Here is a 16,850-nt window from a genome sequence, read left to right as displayed (position 1 = left end):
TCATTTTCTTGTATGCAGTGCTGCTTGAAATATTCATGAGAATTACCTCAGAAGTCATACAGAAGTGGCCTCTAGGGGTTGTCGGTCTTGTTCCCCCAAAATATCATTATGAAAGAGTTCTAGGACATTAACTATAATATTACTTTTGTTTAAATCTTTAATAAAATGTTATTTTGTTAGCAAGACTACAGAGACGAGCAGAAAATATAACTTTATATTTCTTAGACTCTGAACCTGAGAATAAGGAATTACTGTAGTGTGACTCTAGCCTCTATCTCCCTTTCAGCCTACAAAACTGCACATATGTCCATCTTCAAAAACTTTAAGTGGAAAAATATAACCCAGTCAAATCTATTAAAAGTGTGATCACTGTAACTATTGTGAAGGCACCAGAGAATATGAATGTTATTCAGACTGGAAGCAAATTCAGAATATAACTGAATTCTCAGACTAGGCAGACTTGACTGAGCATGGCTGTTTCTGGAGTGATCAAGTATAAAGCTTGTTTGCCTCATGGCCTATGGCTCAAGGATGGAATGGGATTTTGATCTCATACACTAGTAATAAAAACCCCGAAAGTTTAGTAGTAGTATTCCTACTTCCAATCCTACATTACAAATGTAAGATTAAATGGCTTTAATTCACTGATTACATTACAGGTAAACTTAAAAAAATCTGATTTAAGAGTACCATTAGCTCTTTTAGGATAGCTCAGACGTTTGCGGGAATTAATGAGTGGTTTTTTCTTCGGTGGATTTAATAGTCTGTTATGATCCTGAATAAATTTAGCTAAAATAATGCACATACAAATTTAAAGTTACATTAAATCTAGGGGCTGAGTGCTTTTAATTCTAAATATATAATTAATGGGATATTACAATAAAAATCTTTAAAAATTTTTTGCTCTTTCGTGACCTTTAAAGTAATGAAATTTTATGCAAGAGCTCTTAATTTTATGTAAGAAAGAAATCCTAATTTTTCTCTGCTCTGAAATATTTATGAGGAAGAAAGCTTAAATTAAAAAAATTAAAATTAAAAAAATATAATCATAGGGACTTCCCTGGTGGCACAGTGGTTAAGAATCCACCTGCCAATGCAGGGTTCACTGGTTTGATCCCTGGTCCAGGAAAATCCCACATGCAACAGAGCAACTAAGACTGTGCGCCACAACTACTGGGCCCATGTGCCTAGAGCCTATGCTCTGCAACAAGAGAAGCCACCATGATGAGAAGCCCATGCACCACAACAAAGAGCAGCCCCTGCTGGCCACAATTAGAGAAAGCCCGCATGCAACAGAGACCAAGTGTAGCCAAAAATATATATGTATATAAAATAATCACAGAAAGCAAACAGATTCTTAAACACAGTAATTAATTCATGATTGATAGATTATGAATTATTATTCCACAGTTAAGTTCATTTAGCTTATTCTAGCCTTCATATAAAATTATTGCTTTTTGTCCATAGCACCACAGTGACAACTCTTGCAAATTATTCAACCTCTCTGATTCTCTCTTCAGTAGCAAAATAGAGTAATTCTACCTACTTTTCAAGATTGTTAGAGAGATTAAGTAATATATGAGACATCCCAGCACTGCCTTTCACTTCTTAAGTTCTTAGCAAATGGTATTATTTGACGTTTAAAGATTTGAGTATCTGGTCAGATTAAAGCATTTAGCCAAGTGATTTATGAACTCCTTCCCAGACATGTAAGTCCTAGCTTTCCAACTTTGCGAAAATTAACCAGAACATACACATGACTGCAGTGTCAGCTCTTCTACTGTGGTGGGCTTTCTATGGGGAAAAAGTTGTTTCACTAACAACCCACCACCATCCCATGACTCAAATAATATAATTATCTTACACAATGAAAGACTGGACAAAATTTCACTCCCTGTGTTAACATAATTTTGTGATGACTATTCTAACTCCTCAATCTCTCTTGATACTCACTTTACACAGTTTTTTTGTTTTTGATCCCTTTGGAGAGAACAGTAAGAAAGATGCAGGCGTGTTTGGAAGGTGGGTGGGTAGACAGATGCAATTATGAAAAAGATTGTCTAATGAAACTGTTAGAAGTCATAAAAATGAAAACATTACCTGTTGAGCTTGAGTGACCATCTCCTTATAGATAGTATCCAGGCTGACATTTGATAAAGTGGTTAATGCTGATACAATTGTTTCTGCTTGTGCTTTGTCGAATCCTATAAGCAGCAAATAGGTATATATTTTTAAAAGTACACATCTTTCTCAAAATAGACACCTGGAATAACTTCTATCATTTAAATTTTCATACAGTTGACTCTTGAACAACATGGATTTGAACTGAGTGGGTCCACTTAGATGCAGATTTTTCTCAGTAGTAAACACTACCACACCACACCATCTGTGGTTGGTTGAATCTGTGGATGTGGGATTGTGGATACACAGGGCCACTATAAAGTTATATGCAGATTTTCAACTACTCAGGCGGTTGGTGCCCCAACCCTGTGTCGTTCAAGGGTCAACTGCACTTTTAAAAAAATGGTTATAATTAAAAATCAATAGATTATGCTAAATTACTCTCTAAAAAGCACTCTTCAATTTTAATTCCACTGATCCACTTCCCCACATCTACAACATCATGGGTATTACTAGTCTTTTTTGAGTGTATAATTGGCATAAAAATGGTACTGCATTATTATTTTAATTTATACTTAAAATTTGCATTTCCTTGATTAAGCTTCTTTACATATATTTATTGGTTATTTATATTTATTTTTCTGTGAGCTCTCTATGCCCTTTGTCCATTTTTCTATAAAATTGCTTAACTTTTCTTATTGATTCATATGAATTCTTTGTATATTAAAGCAATAGGCTTATTGTCATATGTGTTAACATTTTTAACCTTATGGATCATATGCTTTGATACGCGGATTTAAAATATTTCTAGTCACATCTGTCAGTCTTACTTTTACTTTCATTGCTTTTGAGTTTTATGTGTTGCTTCCTTACTCTAAAAATCTATATTTTATAGTATTTTTTGTAGCCTGCCTTCCTTCCTTTTTACATTTAGCTTTTAATTAATCTGGAATTTATTTTTCAGTGCGAAAGTATAATCTATTTTTTTTCCAATGGCTAGTCATTTATCATAGTTCATTTATTAAACAGTCCTTCCTTTCCCTAATTTGTAATGCCTTCTTTATTGCTAAGACACACACACATGTGTTTCTGAATGCCATTCTATTCCATTAAATCAATTCTTCTATTCCTATAGTATCACATACTTTAAATAACTGTTTTGATATCTGGTAATTTTTTGTGACTGTTCTTTTTTTCTTTCTTAAACATCGTGCTTGTACTTTCACATAAACTTTAGTATCAGCCTAGAAACTACAGTTGTTGTTTTTACATAACTGGATTCATTCTGCACATGTAATTTTATATAACACTTTTCTCACTTAACATATTTTGAGCATTTCTCACATCATTAAATATTCTTCACAAGGTGTACCATTTTGATGACTAAAATATTCCATTGTATGGATGGCTTATATTTAAATAGTGACTTAACTGTTCACAATGTTGACACTGTCTTGACTAGGTAATTTGTTATGAGTGCTACTGATATTCTCCTTCATGAGGGACCCATGTTTCTCACCATGAGTTTCCAAGTCCTGAACCAATGCATGGGTATCAAAAGTTAATTTCCTTTGTTCTAAAGGAGTTATGTCCACTCGCCTCATATCATATCCTTCCTTGGTTGTGGTGGTGAAGAAGTCTGAAAAGAGAAGGCATTTTTTTTTTTTGCAGTAAGTAATAGAAGCATCACACTTTAGCTTCTAAAGTACTTCCTCCCATCTATTTATAATATAGTTCCAGCTCTTCCACTTAGAAATTCTGTGATTTCAAGCAAAATAAACAACTTCTCTGAGCCCCTAATTCTTTTTTTTTTCCTTCTTTTTTTTTGGCCATGCTGTGTGGCATGTAGGATCTTAGTTCCCCAACCAGGGAGCAAACCTGTATCCTCTGTATTGGGAGCACAGAGTCTTAACCACTGGATCACCAGGGAAGTCCCTGAGCCCCGATTCTTTTATTTGAAAAGTCTCTAACATTATTCTGTACATAGTAAACATTCAGTAAATGTTTTAAGAGTCAGTCTAACATCATAACATAATACACATCAAAAGCTTTGGATATTGCTGCCATTTATTTAATTACTGGAGAGCAGAAACTGCCCAACTCTTTTCAGTGCTCAGAAGTCTTTCACAGAACTATGATAATTTTTTATAGTAGCTGTCTGTCCTCCCACGCTTATATAGCCACAGTTTATTTCCTACACAGTTCTCAGTTCTAATCCAAAATCATCTTGTTTACTGTTTGTCTCTCTGAACCAGAATGTAAGCTCCATGAGGCCTGTTTTTCATCTTCAGTACCTAAAACAGTGCTTGGCAAATAGTTGGATCACAATATTTTATTGCTGAATCAGTCAGTGAATTGGATTTTAAATCCTGGAGTATTTAGTGGTATCAATGCAGAGACAGAACATTTTTCTCATTTTTGAAATAAATGTCCTATTTCAGTAAATTACCAGTTTTTAACGTAGATACAGAGTAGTCCTTTTCCATCTACTGCTGATGAATTTATTAAAAAGTATTTTCTTTGGAGGACGACTCTGTCCATGTACAACTTTATTGCCATTACTGTATATTGAGTAAAATAAATGCTAATTAGTATAAACTACTGATCAAACACAAGGTACTCTACTAGATACTTTATATACTACCAAGGCATGGTGGTATTATCCACCTTTTTATTTTTTATTTCTTTTCTTTTTTTTTTTTTAAAGTGGGATCTTCCTGGAGCAGGGATCGAACCCGTGTTCCCTGCATTGGCAGGCGGATTCTCAACCACTGTGCCACCTAGGAAGCCCCTATCCACCTTTTTAGATGAGAAAATCAAGCCTAGGAAAGGCAAAGCCTAAGGTTTTGCCTAAGGGCATAGAGTCTCTGGTAGAATCAGCTTTCAGATTTAGGTCTTCTGACTCCAAACCTTGTGCTCTGCTACCCCATGCTGTCTTTTTTATCCTGAGCCACTTAAGACATCTAAGGTACTTAAAAGATAAAGCTGCAACCTTAGGTATTACTTTTCTGCTAGTATAGCATAAGGTAAATGTGATTCCTTCCTATATATCTTTCCAGTCAAGAAAGTACCAGACACTGTGTTAGGCACAGGGGAAGATGAGCCAAACCAGGCATAACGTGTGTCTTCATTGACTTTATAGACTAGTAGGCAGGAAACAGATGTTTAAGAAAAAAAAATCTAAACATAAACTCTAAATGCAAATAATGAAAGAGTAATAGCCAGTCTTTTAGATTAATTCATTCAAGTACTCAGATGAATTCTGGTTAACCAGATAAAAAAGGAAGATGCAAAGGTGGCTCAATTTTGAACACACACACACACTCATTAGCACAGTGGTCAGCAATCTTTGTGGCTCCGAGTGCCCTCTAGAAGAGTTAAGCAATGTGCCTGTGTGTCAGTATTATATCTAAGGAGGGAAAGAAAAGGAAAAATAGAGGAAAAAGAGGGACAGATTTCAGTAACAACTGCATTAGGAATAATAATTGGTACCCTCAGTTACCTATCCTTGATTAGAAGTTGATTCAATTGATTAGAAATTCACTCTTTTATTTGGGGTTTAGGGGGAAAAAATCAGTAATAATATTTATACAACATGGTACTATTTTCACACCTATTACTTATCCTGGATGGGGAAAACTGAGGCTCAGAGGAGCTAAGTAATTTGTCTGAGATCCTATGGTCTCAGAGTGAGACAGATTAGTACACAGTTCCTCTGACTTCAGTCAACAAACTTTGCATACCTTCCACAAAAAGAAGCTTCCTACTTGTTGACTGGGGAAAAAAAAAGCGCAACCTAAAAGTTGAGAATTGTGTTTTATTCAGTGGATTTTCTGAGGACTTGAGCCTGGAAGATAGCCTCTCAGATCATCTCAGAGACTGCTCTGAAGAGAAGGTAAGGGAGGAGCCAGGATATATAGGAGTTTTGCAATACTGAAACATCAAAAGATTACTGTTAAAGAAAACCAGGCATCTCAAGTTAATGAATTTAATGCTTTTCTATGTATGGGAAGATGCAAGGGTCTGGCCTCATTGAAATGATTCCTTTAATATGCACCTTAACTATCTAGGACCAGTATCCTGCTTTTCTCCATCCTGAATCCCCTCAAGATGAATTTTATCAAACATTTAGAGAAGAGCTAACACCCATCCTTCTCAAGCTCTTCCAAAAAAGTGCAGAGGAAGGAACACTCCCAAACTTATTTTATGAGGCCACCATCACCCTGATACCAAAATCAAAGATACTACAAAAAAAGAAAATTACAGACCAATATCACTGATGAATTTAGATGCAAAAATCCTCAACAAAATATAAGCCAACAGAATCCAACAACACATTAAAAGGATCATACACCATGATCAAGTGGGGTTTATCCCTGGAATGTAAGGATTCTTCAATACACACAAAGCAATCAATGTGATACACCATATTAATAAATGGAAGGATAAAAACCACCTGATCATCTCAATAGATGCAGAAAAAGCTTTTGACAAAATTCAACACCCATTTATGATAAAAACTCTCCAGAAGGTGGGCATACAGGGAACCTGCCTCAACATAATACAGGCCATATACGACAAACCCACAGCAAACATCATTCTCAATGGTGAAAAACTGAAAGCATTCCCTCTAAGATCAGGAACAAGACAAGAATGTCCACTCTCGCCACTACTATTCAACATAGTTTTGGAAGTCCTTGCCACAGCAATCAGAGAAGAAAAAGAAATCAAAGGAATCCAAATTGGAAAAGAAGAAGTAAAACTGTCACTGTTCGCAGATGACATGATACTATACATAGAAAACCCTAAAGATGCCACCAGAAAACTACTTGAGCTAATCAATGAATTTGGTAAAGTTGCAGGATACAAAATTAACACACAGAAATCTCTTGCATTTCTATACACTAACAATGAAAGATCAGAAAGAGAAATGAAGGGAACAATCCCATTCACCATTGCAACAAAAAGAATAAAATACCTAGGAAGAAACCTAACTAAGGAGGTAAAAGACCTGTACTCAGAAAACTATAGACACTAATGAAAGAAATCAAAGACGATACAAACAGATGGATTGGAAGAATCAACACTGTGAAAATGACTATACTACCCAAAGCAATTTACAGATTCAATGCAATTCCTATCAAATTACCAATGGCATTTTTCACAGAACTAGAACAAGAAATTTTACGATTTGTATGGAAACGCAAAAGACCCCGAATAGCCAAAGCAATCTTGAGAAGGAAAGACAGAGCTGGTGGAATCAGGCTTCCTGACTCCAAACTATACTGCAAGGCTACAGTGATCAAGACAGTATGGTACTGGCACAAAAACAGAAATATAGATCAATGGAACAGGATAGAAAGCCCAGAGATAAACTATGGTCAACTCATCCATGACAAAGGAGGCAAGGATATATACAATGGAGAAAAGGAAGCCTCTTCAATAAGTGGTGCTGAGAAAACTGGGCAGCTACATGTAAAAGAATGAAATTAGAACACTCCCTAACACCATACACAAAAATAAACTCAAAATGGATTAAAGACCTAAATGTAAGGCCAGACACTATAAAACACCTAGAGGAAAACATAGGAAGAACACTCTTTGACGTAAATCACAGCAAGATCTTTTTTGATCCACCCCCTAGAGTAATGGAAATAAAAACAAAAATAAATAAGTGGGACCTAATGAAACTTCAAAGCTTCTGCACAGCAAAGGAAACTATAAGTAAGATGAAAAGACAACCCTCAGAATGGGAGAAAATATTTGCAAATGAATCAACAAAGGATTAATCTCCAAAATATATAAACAGTTCATCCAGCTCAATATCAAAAAAACAAACAACCCAATCAAAAAATGGGCAGGAGACCTAAATAGGCATTTCTCCAAAGAAGACATACGGAGGGCCAAGAGGCACATGAAAAGCTGCTCAAGATCTCTAATTCTTAGAGAAATGCAAATCAAAACTACAATGAGGTATCACCTCACACTGGTCAGAATGGGCATCATCAGAAAATCTACAAACAGTAAATGCTGGAGAGGGTGTGGAGGAAAGGGAATGCTCTTGCACTGTTGGTGGGAATGTAAATTCATACAGCCACTATGGAAAACAGTATGGAAGTTCCTCGCAAAACTAAAAACAGAGTTACCATATGACCCAGCAATCCCACTACTGGGCATATACCCAGAGAACACCATCATTCAAAAAGACACATGCACTCCAATGTTCACTGCAGCACTATTTACAATAGCCAGGACATGGAAGCAACCTAAATGTCCATCAACAGAGGAATGGATAAAAAAGATGTGGTACATATATACAAAGGAATACTACTCAGCTGTAAAAAGCAATGAAACTGGGACATTTGTAGAGACATGGATGGACCTAGAGACTGTCATACAGAGTGAAGTGGGTCAGAAAGAGAAAAACAAATATATTAACACATATATGTGGAATATAGAAAAATGGTACAAATCAACCAGTTTGCAAGGCAGAAATAGAGACACAGATGTAGAAAACAAACATAGGGACACCGAGTGGGGAAAGCAGGGAAGGTTGGGGGGGGAATGAATTGGGAGATTGGGATTGCCATATATGCATTACTCATAAGAAAAAAAATACCAAATTGAAAAAAAAAAAGTGCACAGTCAAGGGTGGCTGCACCATTCTTTGTTTACTGATATGGCAGGCAACATTTTTCATCCACAGTGCCTCGCCTTGGTCATAAATTCAACCATCATTTGGGAGGCATTTCATGACCAATTTTGTTCCATGGTACTAGGAAGGCTCATTCCTAGATCAGGTGAAGATTCTGTTGATAGGCTACTCAATGTGTTAATTTTTGGATTAGGCCCTGTTGATAATCTAAATTTCTCTGGATCACCTGTCTTACTAGTCTATTTTGATCCAGGAAATGTTTTCCCTTGTTGCTTCTTCCCAAAGCTAGAGTTGCACTATTACAGTTATTCTATGTAGGTTACATATATATGATCAACTGTCTGAAGACTTTTAGCCATTGTTAATTTTGTCAGAGGCCTGGTTACACACTGCGTAATGCAAGAGACAACACTCTTTTTTTTTTTTTTGGCCACACTGTGCGGCTTCCCCAACCAGGGACTGAACTCTCGACCTCAGCAGTGAAAGCTTGGAGTCCTAACCACTACACCACCAGGGAATTCCCAAGAGACAAAAATCTTATAAAACAGACAGGATGTAGGTAATACAGCTAGTAACATTAGTCAAATCATAGTACAGCACAGAGTGACACAGAGCATAAACAAACTGAAAACAAAGAGAACAAATTAAACAATAATTAGTATAACTAGTTGTAATCTGGTTGTGATAAACTATCAAGTTCACAGGGGAGCCAGCTAGAGAAGCCAAATGCTGGAAGGGTCAGGTAGAGAGAAAATGGTACATGTTTCATCTTTGTTTACAAAGGTATACTTTATCAACTTGTGGTAGGTCATAGCATAAGAGGAAAGATTTTCCTGGAAAACAAAGATTAAAAGCCAGTATATTTCAGAAAAAGTGATAAAATTATAAATCATATTAATCAGTTCATTTAGTCTTATGTAATTACTTCCTAAAGATCTGAATGAAGTCATAGGGTTTCCCATTGGAGTTCTGTAACTTCTTAGCCAGTTCAGTGGTATGATCTAAAAAATTATCCAGAAAATTATATTTGTCAAAAAGTCCTTTTTATGAATCTTCTTTAAGATCTTCATTTTATAAAAGCATCAGAGTAAAACAATGATTGTCTACAAACAACAAGACTTAAAATGGCATGGTTAAAGATCTGATTACAAGGCAACTGACAGGAAACCTGGATACTTCTGTGACATACAACATTTTAAGAGAACTAGACTTATGACTCATAACATTATACCAGGGCACATCAGATTTTTAGGAATTCCATATAAATTTTGGAATATCTATATTAATGACATTTATCCATATACTATAACCTATGATTCATCTCCAATCACTTGACGGTGCTTCTCAAGTAATTTAACATACCAAATAAGCCTAATTAGTTACATATTCCTCTATGAGATGTCTCAGGGTTCCTTCAAAGCAATTCCAGAGTTAGCTGCAAGTCAGAAGAACTGCAGTTAGAATTTGATATTTGGGAAGTTTGTCAAAAATACAAAAAAGGTTTAAAAACACTTGGTCAAATAGGATCATAGGTCACTGTGGAACAATACTTACTTAACCAAAGTGACACAAGATTTCAAAAAACAAGTACAGATCACTTAAGGCAAAGAAACTCACACAATCTGTTATCAAAAGCAGTACTCCAAGAAAACTTTGTTCTCTTAGCAGAGAAAGGAACCAAATCCAGTCTTGCACCAGCCTACTTTTAATAACGATCCACTTACCTAATTAAATTTAATCTAATCCCAGTCTGATCATATACAAAACTTTTTTGGGGTTCCCTTTCTATATATCTCCCACAACTTTTTGTATACATATTAGTTTGTGCCATATTTTTCCATCCAAAAATAACCAGCTCTAGGACAATCATTTGTTCGATTTAACAAAATGTATTTTCATTCCCCATACCTTTTTTTGCTGAAAACACCCATCCTACTTTCCTTGTATATAGAAATGTTTCCCTTATTGTTTTTAGTAACTTTAATTACATATTACAACTTTAATCCTTAAAAACCTTACTCTAGTAAAAATCGACAATCAGCAAGTAATTGTAAACTGTCACACCAGCATTTCCTGATTGGAATATCCTATAACCTCTAGAAACATATAACAATTTCTTTCTTCAATGTGGTGCATAGTAGACACATATCTAATAAACCCAGACATCTTTAGTTTCCCTTTCGTAAGGAGATGAAAATAGGTAAATTTAGATATGTTTAGCAATTACTGTTCCAGTATTTTATCTTATTTGAAATGACCTGGATATTCAATGACTGCCATCATTTAACTTAACTTAGCAAAACTCAAGTTACCAAAAATCTGCAGAAATTATTTTAGACATACCCAAACATAATTACTCCTAAAGAGTTCACTTGAAAACTATCATCTCATTTCCCTTTATTTTATAACCTATGAAAATATTACCATACCAAGTTAAAAATTTTTTTTTTGCTGACAAACTCTGTAACAGAAATAAGAGGAACGTGTTGACCTTTGGTAAACTTACTTTTACTATAAATTTAAGATATGTCTACATTGATTAAACCAGCAAATTTAAGCTAGCTTTAATACCAGATGTTAATTTAATATTGAATACCTCCTAGATCATGTGACCCTGAAATTCACTCTGGCCAGTTTCTTTCACATTTAGAAATATTTAATTTGTAAGCACTTACTTTTGTCAGAGCTCTTTCGTAAATTTAATTTTGATAATATTTCCCAGAGGTAGAGATAGCTCATACATATAATATCTACACAGACACATAAACAGACAAAACTAGAGCTCTCATAGCTTCACTTAAAAAACTTATGAATCGTCTCATGTAACACTCATTTGAGATATGAAGGAAGAACCAACTCATATGTCAAAAATTTTAGCCGGATGAATGAGCCTGAGTGAGTACTGTCTTCAGCTCCTCAGCCTCCAGGCCCTCAGCTGTCCACTCTGCACAAAGAGGAGGCCCTTCAGCATTAGCCCAGGTATTCACTTCTGGACAAACTAACGGTAGCAGAGGATGTGTGATTCAGAGAAGGAACTGAAATGGTCCCTATTTGGTCAAGTGCCCATCCCAAAACCAATCAACTGTGGCCAGAGGATGCATGAACACCGCCACTTGCAAGATGCAAATGATATGAAGATCCTTGGGGAGAGCAGAGTCCCAAGAGAGAAGGAACTAGTTCCCTGAGTCACTATATGGAAGAGAACCTCCAGCCCACCTGAACACCTGCCCTAGACTGTTAACAGAGCGAGAAATAAATGTCTGTAGTTTTTGAGCCATTATGTAATTGGATCCTTTTGTACAGTGATTAACAATCCAAATTAGCATGATGAGGTGTAACCTAGAATGGTTAAGTAACATATGTAAGACCACACAGCAATACAATGATTTGGTCATGATTTTTCCTAGGATCTGATTAAGTCTAAACTCTAAACCATTGATCTCCAAAGTGGGACACAAGATAAATCAATATTCAAAAGGACAGGGTTTAAATGGGAGAAATTCTATTACTGTATCATTTTGTGTATTTTTTCAATGTACATACTATATCAGTACAATTGTATATGAATGTAATTTATAAATAAAAATATATACATAAAAAAACTTATGAATCATGTATTACAATATAAATTTACTAGTTATTTATAACAGTTGGAGTAAGTTAAATCTCTTTGCTCAGATGACAGAGGCTTTATTATTTGTGGAAAAGACTTTTAATATTTGTATTTATCCTTGATATACGCTGAAGGATGCTATGAATTAGATTTTGGCTGAGGGAGGCTTTCCAGTGGTTTGAGTTTAAAAAGACCACTTTTTTCCCTTTTTTCCTCCCTTGGTTTCAGGTTCTGAAACTTGACTGAACTAATTAGATTCAGTCTCAGGTCATTGTGGGCTGTATTTACATTTCTGATTTATAAAGATTTGCAAGACAAAGATGTTGCTTTTAATTTCTCAAAGAATGGGTCTCTCAGCTAAATGATATTAAAAGATTGATTTGCCCAACTATGTTTTCTTTAATTACCTTTTTTACATCAGTGAGAAGATGTCCAACTAAACTGCAATTCAAGAGTTCTACGTTCCAGGATTTCAGGGCTTAATTTATCATGCCTTCAAAAGCTTGTATAAGGCATTCAACAAAGGCCCGCTTGCTGAGTGCGTAGGTTAGACCCAGAGGAAAATATCTTATTATTTTTTTAAACCCCTGAATATTAGTTCCCAGTTTTACTTTATATTGTATAGGCTCAGGTAACACTAGTGGTTTCCTTTAGCATGTTTAATTAGTATTTCCTGAGGGACAAATTCACATGCCCTATCTTATAATACCAAGCAGGGGGAAGCATTTGCCAGTGAAACATGTCTATCCCACAATATAATTAAGCATAAGATATGTAACTGTCTTATATAAAGCCCACTCAAATATACCCATTTTTATAAACTTTCATCTCAATTCTATCAACTTTTATTCTTTTAACTTTAGTTTCCATTAGGACTCAATCAACAAGTGTTGGTCTTACAAGGAGTCCTAGAAGCCTTTCTTTTTATCCTGACCATTATATCTATTTTTATATAAAAGGCTCTAGGATCCCCAGTGGGGGGTTAAGCCAAGGGTTTCAAGCCCCTTTATCAATCTTTTAACTTAATTGGTCTAACTGTTACCCCAAGTAATTGTTGGTCATGTATCTCAGTGTAATTTTCTTCCAGCCTTTTAAATATATAAATACATAAAAATAAATAAATAAATAAATAAATAAATAAATAAATAAATAAATAAAAATAAAACACTGAGGTAAACAGAGCAGACTTGTTTGGGAACCTGTAATGTTGGGGACAGTAAAGGGTCCCTTTGGCTCATCCAACCTTAGGTAGTACTGTAGCAAACTTTGATTTAATCTCATTAATGTCTGTTTATTTATTCCATTTAAAAATAACCATCTAAAGATTTCTTGGGCTTCCCTGGTGGTGCAATGGTTAAGAATCCACCTGCCAATGCAGGGGACATGGGTTCGATCCCTGGGCCAGGAAGATCCTACACGCTGTGGAGCAACAAAGACCATGTGCCACAACTACTGAGCCCGCGCTCTAGAGCCCGAGAGCCACAACTACTGAGACCATGTGCTGCAACTACTGAAGCCTGCGCACCTAGAGCCCATGCTCCGTGACAAGAGAAGCCACTGGAATGAGAAACCTATGCACCACAATGAAAAGCAGCTCCCACTCGCCACAACTAGAGAAAGCCCATGTGAAGCAACAAAGACCCAACGCAGCCAAAAATATAATAAATGAAAGAAATAAATCTTTAAAAAAAAATAATAAAGATTTCTTTATTCATCTGGGATAAGTCCTTTTAAAATTTCCACCTTGTTGGGAAAAAGCCTCTAGAATTTCCCTTCATTTTTTTTTCTCATTAATCAGCCTAAGTAACATTAATTATTCTAATATTTTTAGTAGCACCTGTAAGACCCATTGAGGGGAACTGGAGACCACAAATAAGGCTTCCCAAATTGTCTGTATTTTTGGTTGGTTTTAAACTTAGGGAGTTTTTAGGTTAACTACTGCCAACTAAAAACTGGCATTTGCCATCTGCCTCTATAAGAATTAAGTCACTAGCCACTGCAGTCACTGACCTTCAACATACCCTGAAAGGAGTTCAGGGTGGAGATGAGGAATGAGGCACTCTGTGCTCTGGGAAAACTTGGCAGAACAGGCCTTCAGATAGTTAGGTATTTTCAGGTGATGATTTTATGAGCCCAAATTCTTGTATCTTTTCATATTTAGAAAAGCACTAAAATCATTAGGGAGACATCTGCTCCTCACGACCAGCAGTAACCTTCTGCAAAAACACATCCTTGACTGCACATATCCCCCCTTCACTAAAATCATATATAATATTGACTTTTCCCCCTACCTCTCTGGAGCAGTTCCTCAGAGCTATCTAAGAGGTTGTCTCCTGGGCTATGGTCCTCATTTTGCCCCAAATAAAACTTAATTCACAACTCTCATAAATGTCCATCAACAGATGAATGGATAAAAAAGATGTGGTACATATATACAATGGAATATTACTCAGCTGTAAAAAGCAATGAAACTGGGACATTTGTAGAGACATGGATGGGCCTAGAGACTATCATACAGAGTGAAGTGAGTCAGAAAGAGAAAAACAAACATCGTATATTAACACATATATATGGGCTATAGAAAAATGGTACAAATCAACCGGTTTGCAAGGCAGAAATAGAGACACAGATGTAGAGAACAAACATATGGACACCAAGTGGGGAAAGCGGGGAGGGTTGGGGGGGAATGAATTGGGAGATTGGGATACCAAATTGTACACTCTAAATACATGCAGTTTATTGTCTGTTAACTGTATCTCAATAAAACTTCTTAAAAAGAAAAAAAACTTAATTCACAGCTCTCACATTGTGCGTATTTTTTTCAGTCAACACCATTATATGTATTTCCCACCTTTTAATTTGTTCTGCCCCCCCCCATAGGTACCAATAAAATAGCTGTTTATAATGAAAGCTCTCTAAAAATTTAACAATTTAGAAGTTTCTCAAATGTGAAGGATCCATCATATGGCCATTAATGAGATATATCTTAATAGTGACTCAAACCAGTAAGATGCAAGAGGCTTCCCCACAAGAGAGTGTGAAAGATGCTGCCTAAACAAGATCCAGAAAGTTTACTCCCCAAAATAGTTAAGAAAGTAAAAGCCTTCATTGTACAGGTTGACACAACAAAGATTAAGATGGCAAAAAGCCCATGAGAGTTGATACAGTCACACAAAAGACTTCTCAGAATCCCAGTGTATTTGACAGGTTGCCAAATGTACGCCATATGTGCACCTTTTGGATGGCAGAGACCGAATTCTCAAAACAGAAACACACACACGCACATTCACGAAGATGAGGTAACACATTTACATTTCAAAGACATAGGAAGAGGAATGCAAGTTCCCCCTAGAAAGGCTTTTGTTTCTTTAAGGTCAGAATTCTGGAAAGATGTTTTTATCAGGCTGGCTTTTTCTAACTTTACCTGTGTACACAAAAAAAGAGTTCCATCTTGAGAGAGAGTGACCAAGATGGCGGAGTAGAAAGACCCTGAGCTCATCTCTTCTCACGAGCATACCAAAATCATAACTATCTGCAAAGCGATCATTGATGAAAAAGACTGGAACCTACCAGAAAAGATCTTCTACAGCTAAAGACATAAAGAAGGAACCAACAAGATGGAGAGGAGGGGCAAACACATGATATAATCAAATCCCATGCCCCAAGATGGGCAACCCACAAACTGGACAATAATTATATTGCAGTTATTCTCCCACAGGAGTGAGAGTTCTGAGCCCCACAGCAGGCTCTTCAACCCAGGAGTCTGACACCTGGAAGATGAACCCCCAGAGAATTTGGCTTTGAACGCTAATGGGACTTAACTGCAGGAGCCCGGCAGGAATGGGGGAAATAGAGACTTCACTTTTAAAGGCCCACACAAAAATCTCATGCACACCAGGACCCAAGGCAAAGTGGTCATTTGATAGGAGCTTGGGCCAGACCTACCTGCTGGTCTTGGAGAGTCCATTGGAGAGGTGGGGTGGTGGTAGCAGTGGTGGCTGTGGCTCACCCAGGGGACATCAACACTGGTGGCAGAAACTGGGGAACATTCAGCCATGTGAGTGCTGCTGCTGCTGGCAGCCGCTATCTTGGCTCATTAGCCAAGACCTAGTACCACCCAACAGCCTGAAGACACCAGTGCTGGGAAGCCTCAGGACAAACATCTAACTAGGTAGGGACAGGGCTCCACCCATAAGCAGAGAAGCTGCCTAAAGACTAAAAAGCCCACAGCTGCCTCTAGCCACACCCCTAGACACAGCCCAGCCAATAAGAGGGCCGATTCCCAGCTCCAATCACCAGTGGGCAGGCACTGGTCCCTCCTGCCAAGAAGCCCACACAAGCCCCTGGACCAGCCTCACATACCAGGAGGCAGACACTGGAAGCAAAAAAACTGCGATCCCACAATGGAGGCCAGACCCTACCCTGAGGCCAGCTGGGTCCTGGCCCTACACACTAAGCAGG

The 16,850-nt window shown here is 36.8% G+C and overlaps 1 protein-coding gene across 9 annotated transcripts in view; it reads right to left on the bottom strand.

Annotated features, from left to right (window-relative positions):
• The window catches only part of CCDC90B (coiled-coil domain containing 90B), a 148,705-nt gene that overhangs the window by 11,803 nt on the left and 120,052 nt on the right, over positions 1–16,850 (bottom strand). For 3 of the 9 annotated variants that reach the window (XM_057748715.1, XM_057748711.1, XM_057748714.1), the window contains exons 2-3: positions 3,554–3,760; positions 2,101–2,204 (exon numbers count right to left, since the gene is read on the bottom strand). In XM_057748715.1, coding sequence (XP_057604698.1) covers positions 2,101–2,204; positions 3,554–3,725 — 276 coding nt within the window. In that variant the 5' untranslated portion in view covers positions 3,726–3,760. Of the gene's footprint in view, positions 1–2,100; positions 2,205–3,553; positions 3,761–16,334; positions 16,428–16,850 lie in introns of all 9 variants that reach the window. The other 6 variants (XM_057748712.1, XM_057748709.1, XM_057748716.1 and 3 more) reach the window with 4 other exon arrangements.

Source organism: Hippopotamus amphibius, chromosome 9 (genome assembly GCF_030028045.1).
Source record: "Hippopotamus amphibius kiboko isolate mHipAmp2 chromosome 9, mHipAmp2.hap2, whole genome shotgun sequence".
Lineage (NCBI taxonomy): Eukaryota > Metazoa > Chordata > Mammalia > Artiodactyla > Hippopotamidae > Hippopotamus > Hippopotamus amphibius.
Note: the sequence above shows the minus strand (reverse complement) of the source record. Positions and strands in the feature narration are given on the sequence as shown.